Source organism: Syzygium oleosum, unplaced genomic scaffold, assembly GCF_021117445.2.
Source record: "Syzygium oleosum isolate NSW1041296 unplaced genomic scaffold, Sole_v2.1 Sole_v2.26, whole genome shotgun sequence".
Lineage (NCBI taxonomy): Eukaryota > Viridiplantae > Streptophyta > Magnoliopsida > Myrtales > Myrtaceae > Syzygium > Syzygium oleosum.
Genome location: NW_026607510.1, coordinates 1,542,704 through 1,551,352, shown reverse-complemented (window position 1 = coordinate 1,551,352; position 8,649 = coordinate 1,542,704). Strand labels below are relative to the sequence as shown.

The 8,649-nt window shown below is 39.8% G+C and overlaps 1 protein-coding gene across 4 annotated transcripts; it reads right to left on the bottom strand.

Moving 5' to 3' along the window:
* Positions 1 to 1,182: 1,182 nt before the first annotated feature.
* LOC115682436 (probable glucan 1,3-alpha-glucosidase) lies at positions 1,183 to 7,152 on the bottom strand. Of its 4 annotated transcripts, none has more exons than XR_008814497.1 (7): positions 5,422 to 7,152; positions 3,979 to 4,252; positions 3,750 to 3,885; positions 3,294 to 3,504; positions 2,985 to 3,191; positions 1,857 to 2,313; positions 1,183 to 1,523 (listed from the first exon to the last, which is right to left on the bottom strand). XR_008814497.1 is itself a non-coding variant. In XM_056303183.1 (7 exons), exons 1-6 carry the CDS (start codon positions 7,003 to 7,005, stop codon positions 1,945 to 1,947), a joined length of 2,781 nt encoding a protein of 926 aa, XP_056159158.1. In that variant the 5' UTR covers positions 7,006 to 7,152; the 3' UTR covers positions 1,183 to 1,624; positions 1,939 to 1,944. The 4 variants fall into 4 exon arrangements, 3 of the variants coding, with proteins under 3 accessions (XP_056159158.1, XP_030462520.2, XP_056159157.1); XM_056303183.1 differs by having other exon boundaries at positions 1,183 to 1,624; positions 1,939 to 2,313; XM_030606660.2 differs by having other exon boundaries at positions 1,939 to 2,313.
* Between the last annotated feature and the right edge of the window lie 1,497 nt (positions 7,153 to 8,649).

Sequence of the window (8,649 nt, the reverse complement as noted above, 5' to 3'; positions counted from 1 at the left end):
CATGGCCTGGTTGCCGGCCATGGCCGGTAAAATATTTTTTTTATTAATAATTTTTTTTATTAAAATATTTTTATTAAAAATATACATTTTTATTTTTTTGGGCCATGGCCTGGTCGCCGGCCATGGCCGGTAAAATATTTTTTTTATTAATAATATTTATTATTAAAATATTTTTATTAAAAATATATTTTTTAATTTTTTTTTGCCATGGCCTGATCGCCGGTCATGCCTGGTAAAATATTTTTTTTATTAAAATATTTTTATTAAAAATATATTTTTTCTTTTTTTTTGCCATGGCCTGATCGTCGGTCATGGCCTGTAAAATATTTTTTTTATTAATAATTTTTTTATTAAAAATATACATCTTTATTTTTTTTGGCCATGGCCGGTAAAATATTTTTTTATTAATAATATTTTTTATTAAAAATATATATTTTTTCTTTTTTTGCCATAGCCTGGTCACCGGCCATGGCAGGTAATATATTTTTTTCTTTTTTATGGCCATGGCCGGTAAAATATTTTTTATTAATAATATTTTTTATTAAAATATTTTATTCTCGTCAGATCCAGCAAGGGCGGTCAGGCTGGACATTAGAAGCTAAATTAAAAATCAAGAAAAGAAAGAAGAAAAAAAAATTGATTCTCAAAATTGTTCCCAGAATCAAGAAGCTACTTTTTTTTTTATTCTTGATTCTGCTCCAAAATTAATTATGGGAACAATTTTTGATAAAATTGTGCCCAGAATCAAAAAATTAAACAAACGCATTTCTGTTCCCAAACTGATTCTGGGAACAAAAGAACAGAATCAAACACTGTTTGGCAAGTTGTCATGCGCAGCCTAACTGTGACTTTCATGTCGAACGATTCCATCGAGCAGCCAGCCTCCTGTTCACACTAATTTTTAATCTAGGTGAACCGCGAGTAATTCATATGCTTTAGGTTTAGTTATCCATGATTGTGTCTGTAACTGGACTCTCTAGAACAAAGGTGAGTTTCTCTGTCCTGGACATCAGGTATGTTGGACATCATTACTTTCCCTGATTCAAATTACTAGTCACTTATAAAAATATTGGGACAATGCCACATGAAGTCCTGCAATCAAGTTCTACAATCTAAAATTTTCAAATCGTGCAATTAAACCCTAAATCTTGCACAGAAAATGCAATGGAGGGCTACTTCTGCTTGACTAGACTCTATGAACTGAAATTTCTGCTAGCGACTTTCCAATACTGAGTAATGGTCTAACCATCTCTCTATCGCTTCTCTTACAGTAATCTGATAACTGAACAGTTAATCTAGTACAATCCTCAAATTGTAAATTCGTATCAACATTCCTCACTGTCATTCACTCTTCCAGAGAGAATGAGTAAGCAGAACAAAAATTGACTGAAAAATAACCAGACAGATGACTTTCTGTTGCATAGTGATTCAGGTCATCTTCGAGCAATCCTGGAATTCCGGTTCCTACTTCTCAGTAACAAAACCAACCAAGTTGCTAGTTCCATTTGCCCAATTTGCGAACTCTGCAAAAGGAAAGGGAGAGTGCTTGTTGTGCAATCATAAGAAAAAATTTTAAAGAAAAGAAACCCAGCATTTATAGCTGAACATGGAAAGGACGACAGGTCTGCACAGAAATCTAGCATCAGTTACGAGCATTAATTTGTCACTACATGATAGTGGCGAAAAAAGGAAAAAAGAAGCTTCTTCTGAACATCAGAATTATCACCAACTATTAGTCCCACCATACACTGGTTAAAAGAGGGTGAAATGTGATGTTTCCATAATACAAGTTTGGGCAATATACGAGCATTTATGAGTAGGCTACCCAAAGCTGATCAAGAAAGCGTGAAATCCACCTATGTGCTTGACAAGGTGGACCCAATGACTACAGTTAATTTCAGATGTGTGAGTGGAATAAGGAATTCGGGACAAGCTCACATGCTCTTACAAAACTTTTATTGTCCAATCATCTGCAATTCGGATGCCAGGTTTCCGTATGGTCAAAACACCAGAGCTGCTTCTTCCTTGAAGCAGAAGGGGCCCGAATTCAATCTGGGCCTTTAGATTTCCTGGCTCGATGAGAGCATTCTTTGGCCCACCAGCATGTCCAAGAAGTATGATCCGCCCGATTATGCACTCTGATTTAAATGGAAGATTACCAGAGGTAGCAGGTGCCATGTTAAGTGATGTAAGTTTGCCCTCAGTGAAAACAAATCGCCGGTGAATGTATGCCCCATGCTTGAATTCAAAGCTTTTCCCATCATCAATATAGAGTTCGCCTTCGGCTGCTTGGGAACTATTCAGAGCTATTACCTGAAATGAGATAGGAATGCTGTAAGCAACACTCACATGTCATCAGTAACAGCATTCACAGGACAGCAAAAATGGGCCTTCATAATGTCTGCATTAGGAAAATAATCACATGCACAAGCAACACTGAAAGAAGTGTAAAAGCATCAAAGGAAAAATCTTACAAATCTGGACATATTATAGGTGGATGATGTAAATAAATAACAGTTATCCACAGAGGAACAGTACTGAGAAAGAACATGAAGACAGCAATTACACCATCTCAGAGGTTATTGCAAAATTAAAAAGTGCCGTTTCCAGGAAGCATTTTATTAGATGGTCTTTTCTCTTTAAATGCTAATAATCATAATAACAATAAGCCAGTAGTATGATTCCCACATAATCATTGGTTATTCTAGAGGTTACTTCATATTGCATTGTGCAATAATCAGATAAGTGCATCAAGAATTCTTCGACTCCAATATCATATCAGAACCGCATAATAGGAATAAATTGATCATTCATATGTTACATGATTCCCAGTTACATGCTGAAGCCAAGACTGAATGTTACAGTAAAGCCAAGAGGCTTTCAGAAAAAATAAGCAAGGGAGCATTTATAAATTGCTGTGTATTTAGTAAGCTTGGAGCATAACAACTTGAGCCTCGAAATGACAAGATATTGTCAATACATACCAGAGTGTAAGGATCATTCACCATCTGTGTGGTGCTACGACGAAACCGATCTCTTCGTGGTATGATGGTTCCAGCCCTCTGGAAAGCCGGAACATGGTCTTCTGAAGCTTCCAGCTTGTGAGTTTTACTGCCCAGGTATGCTGTCCCAGTTCTTAGGTCATACCAAGACTCTTTCCCCGGCAAATATACTGATACATGTTTGGCACGCTGGTCCAGAAGAGTAAAGTATGCTTGATATTGCTACTAAAAGACAATAAAAGAACAACAAACTGAGGTTCCAAAGAGGACAAAAAAGCAATGATAAAGCACCTCGGTGAAGATGCCTTGGACCAACAGACTATTTCCCACCATGAATGCCTCGTCTTTGTCAAAAGTAGCTTCATCAAAAGGGAACTCCATCCACAGAGGGCGTAGCACTGGAACACCAGTGACGTTCGCTTCTCTGAACAATGTGTAAAAGAATGGGAGCAGCATGTAGCGTGTGCGTATGGCATCTCTCACCAGTTCAGTATTGCGCTCTCTGTAACAACATAAAGAACAATGGCAGACCGAAATCAGCATCAGAAGGCGCCGACGGGGTTGACAGTATAGTATTGTCTCAATGGTCACCCATGATGAGGGACTACCACAATGGACGTGCTACTTTAAATCATTGTATCGAGTTACAGATCCACTTGTCCTCCTATTAATTAGGGAAAGCGTAACATTTTCCCACAGAAGAACACTATGATCCATTCACAACTTGGATATTAAAGGATAACCTACCCAAACGACCAAGGTTCCCGTCTTTTCGTGTCCTGATGGGCATGCCCCCTGAAGAAAGGATAGTACGCAGCAAGTTGATACCAGCGGACAAATAACTCAGGTTCAGGGTTGCCAAAATAACCACTAACATCCGCACCTACAGACGATGCAAAGTTACATTGCAAAGAAAAATTTTAAAAAGAAAAAAGAATCTCACATCAACTATTAATTCTAATCAATCAAAACTAACCAGTGAATGAAATTCCAGTGAGACCGAGAGCCAAAACCATGGGAACTGAAACCCTGAGCTGATCCCAATCTGCTGTATTATCTCCAGTCCAGATTGCTCCATACCTTTGACTTCCGGCAAAAAAAGCTCTGGCAAGAACAAAAGGCCTGTCATTTCCATTTCCTCGCTTTAAGAGCCCATCAGATGTTGCCATGTGGAAATAAAGACCATTGGCATTATGCAGTTCTCGATGTTCCACACCTCCATAGTGTAAAGCATCTCTTGGCATCGTCAGCTGATGACAAAAAAAAATTCAATCCACCATGATTCTGTTATTTAAACAAACCCAGGTCGATAAATTAGCTATAAGCTATTACTTATACGACGAATAACTTATCCACTCTCAATTCATTTTTTCCTTCCACGATATATCAGAGCGGGAGAACAAATTCTCCTCAACCAAAAACAACTGGCGGATTCTTCTTACAAATTGCCAAGAACAAGATTTTTTGGACAGTAGAACTTCTCGTTCTGTTTAACATCGTAACCTTCTGTATATACTGATTACACACAAAAAGTCTTGAAGAAGCCAAGATGAAGTTATGTAGCTTGACATGAGTCTACCTTAGACAAATATTTCAGCCTTCCATTTTAAAACTATAAAAGCTTATTCAATCTTTCTTTTCTGTCAATCTATCTTGCATCACAAGTAAGTACAATAATTGTTCCCAGTCCAATGGTCAAGTCACTAGATTCCAAGACAGATGGTGTACAACAGATTTAGAACTAGCAAGTCATGCTTTGCACAAGCCTAACTGAGAAATTTAACGTGTAATTAAGTTACCGTGGGATGGTTCTAGCACATAAGTTTCCTGAATAAAATTTAAACACCCCCTTCCCCCAAATTGAAAAGGGAAAAGTCGGTAACTCCTCAAGCTGCCACTGAATATAAACCAGAATGCATAAGCATTAGTCAGAAAAATTAAAATTAAATTTTCTTGAATGGAATCGATAATGCAGCATAAAACCCCAATGTTGACGTTTCTCCAAGACACAGATAAAATGACAAAAGACCTGCTTACTTAACCTTGTTAAGGATATCAAGTTCTTTAAGTATTTACTTTTCTGGTGAAGCTAAGACACTTCGCATAAAATTTGCAAAAGAAATGCAGAGATATGACTAATGACTTCCACAAGCATTAAAAAATTACTATCATAAGTCTCATCCAAACGGTCAAGGGTTAAAAGCTCTTCATGGTCTGCAATAGCTCTAGTTCTTCGCACTAGCACCAACATAAGGTCCTATGAGCATTCCCCACAGAGTGATGTGACCCAGGTACAGTTTAAGATATGATATTTGTAAGAGAAGTGAAGGTGTATCATGAATGGTAACCAATAAAACCTAATCTCAGCATGCATGTGGACTTTAAGAGCCAAAGAAAAGAACATAAAGAACATACATACCTCAGGACCGTTAAAAACAGAAGGCTCATTCATGTCATTCCATATGTACAGCGAAGGTGTTGAGCCGACATAGTTTTCAAATGAGAACCTGTCGGCCCACCATGATCTGATTTCCGGATTTAGCATATCAAGGTATGATGATGAACCGGGCCAACACCAACCATCAAAATCGTTTCCGGAGGCATCCTTGATATAATAGCCATTCTTGGAGGCCTCCTTGTGTATGAAGTATGACCCGTCACGCTTGATATGAGGATCCACAATTGTCACCAGGTGCCTACCCTTTGCAGCTAGCTTCCGTTGCATCTCCTCGGGATGAGGGAAAGACACCTTATCCCAGGTGAAGTACCTCCTGCCGTCTGTGTGGTCAATATCGAGCCAAAGAACATCACAAGGGATGTCATGCTCATCGAATTTGGAATGCACGTTCTCAACATCCTCCTCATCCCTGTAGTTCCATCTAGACTGGTGATAAGCTGTGGCAAACAGCTGAGGCATTGCAGGCATACCCGTCACACTAACATATCGCTTCACGACATCCTTAGGCCCTGGACCAATGAAAAAGAAAGCATCCACGATCCCAGCCTCGCTCATCCAAAAAGTATCCACCCGCTTCTGCGACGAAGGCAGCGCAATCCCGGAATCAGCATCCCACCCCTCACCGAGAACATCAATCTGCATCTCGGCCGCATTCAACCAAAAGAACCCGGAAGACCCTCTCGCCTTCCCATGGGAAATCATGAAGGGAATCGACCCATAAAGCCCAAAGGGAGATTCATGCACGAACTCAAACACATCCAAATTAAACAACCTATACGGCTCCGAGTGCTCGATCCCGGGTCCTCTGGTCGGTTTCAAGGCCAGACTAGTGGCGTGCTCGGGAATACCGTAAACAAAGTCAGCCCCATAGAACGAAACATCGAAGCTAATGGATTGAGGACCATAAGGCCTAGTATCCGTATGGGACCTGAACCTCTCTTCCCACTCCTCCCCTTCTTTCTTCGCCCTCAACTGCTCGAAGTCGAGCAAGCCATGGGAATTCAAAGACAACACGCGATCCCCACTCGATCTCTCGCGAACATAAACCTCGAAAGGGTCGTGACGGACCACCCCCTCGTGGTCATCCGACAGGAACACGATCGACGAGAGATGCTCGTCGCCGCCGACCTTCTCCGTGGAGAGCCTCTGCAGCCAGAGCTTCTCGGACTCGAACCCGGGGACGACCACATCGGGGACCTGGAACCGTTTCTTGGGGGATTCGAGAGATGGGTCCTCGTCAATCTTGACCCTCAACACGCCATCCCGGTAAACGGAGAGGGTCAGGGCGAGGGGCTTGACCGGCTCTTGATCCTCGCGATCTGGGTCCGGTTCTCTGGGGGCGAGCTTGGCGACGAGATCGCCGCCGGAGACGGAGACGTGGGTGGCGACGAGGGCGCAGGAACCGGGCTTCCGGCCGCGGGCGCGCTTGCAGAACGGGGTCTGGTTGCAGTTCCGGAACTCCTCCTTCTTCCAAGAGCGGACGGAGCCGGGGCTCCAAAGGAGGACGAGGAGGAGGGAGAGGAGGAAGAGGAGATGGGTCCTCATGAGGGGGTGGAGGAGGAGGAGGAGTGGAGATGGTGGGAACCCTAGAGGGACGAGTTGAACGGAGAGCTACGAGAGTTGAACAATGGCGTCGTGGGTCTGCGAGGTCAGTGTCTGCGAAGACTACACCAAAGCGACTCACTCAGTAAGAAGACGGGGGGGCCTGCGCGGAGAGAATACGATTCCCAAAACGCAGCGCCGTTTTAGGACCGATGAGTGCTTCCTAGAACGGTATGTCGTTGTGCTTCCCTCGAATTTGTATTAGTATTTTTCGGGTTTGAGATGAGGACGCAAATGGTCGCTGAACTTTTACCCAACGTGTGATATGGCTCCTAAGCTATTTTGTTCAATGTGATGCTTAATGCGCAATATAGTTCCTGGACTTTTAATTTGTTCAATATGGTCTTTAAATTTTTTTTATACATATTTAATGTAGTCCATGAACTATACGAAAATGTCTAATATTGTATTTTCATTAATTCAAGTTCATGGATAATATTGAATATTTTTATATAATTCAAGGATTATATTGAACATGTACCAAAATTTTAGGGACTATATTGAATAAATTAAAAGTTTTATGAACCACATTGTACATTAAGTCAAAATCAAGTAACCACATTAAACAAATTAAAAGTATATAAACCATATTGCATATTGAGTCAAAGATTAGAGACCATATTGAATAAATTAAAAGTTCAGGAATCATATTGTACATCGAGCTAAAATTTAGGGATTATTTGTGTCATTTTGTCTTTTGATTTTCTAGGGAGTACTTTCTACAAAAATACACTTTTCTTTGTATGCAGGGAACACACGTAACGATATATAGTTTTCAAGTTTTCTTGACCCAATTTCTTCCTAACTCTTTTTTTTTTTTCATCTCGGTTGAGATTCTTCACAATGTTCACATAATGTAATTTGTACTTTTACTCTTGTAGAAGTTTGGATAAAAATAAACGTGATTTAAATATTTTTTTTCACTAGTTTTCAACCGGTCTCTAATATTGAAAAGTAAAAGCACTATAGTTTTTCTACATCATTGAAATTGAAATGAGAATGATTTTTCACACCGAAATGTATTTTAATTCTGAAATCACACTAAAAAATGCCATTAAAATTTTCTCGAGATCTAACAAGTAGTCCCAATGGGTAGATGCATTCCCCATTTGGAACTATGGATATCATGTGAGCAAAAGCCTTATCTCGATTGAAAAGATAAGATGCACAAATGTTTTTTCACCCAATGAAAATTTATTCTTGAGACATATTGTCATATTCACTTATGGAAAAAGTACTGAGCTCCAGCTAAAATCGCTTGACCCTTTTCTGAGGGTCCGTTTGATTGAAGAAAAACTGTTTCCGAGAAATTTTTATCCGACTTTTTAGTATTTGAATTACGGAAAACTAATTGATTTACGAAAAGAGCTTTCCATGAACTAAAAACAAGCTTAGAATAAAGAAAGATGACTTCCCCTCTCGACAAAAAGGAAATCACTTTTCCTAAATCATCAAATAAATGAAAACTAACTATTTTTCTTGAAAATAATTTTCATGAAAAATATTTTCCTTTATCATTAACTTTCCGGTAAAACAAACACATCCTAAAATGTAAATCACAATCCCACACTGAAACAATGTTTGCAC

Bases quoted from the DNA above. Each gene is read 5' to 3' on its own strand.
- LOC115682436 (XM_056303183.1), bottom strand. From the start codon at position 7,005: ATGAGGACCCATCTCCTCTTCCTCCTCTCCCTCCTCCTCGTCCTCCTT. The intron at 4,253-5,421 runs GTATGTATGTTC...TTTTGTCATCAG, and splicing joins CTGTTTTTAACGGTCCTGAG to CTGACGATGCCAAGAGATGC. The intron at 3,192-3,293 runs GTGCTTTATCAT...CTTCTGGACCAG, and splicing joins TCCAAGGCATCTTCACCGAG to CGTGCCAAACATGTATCAGT.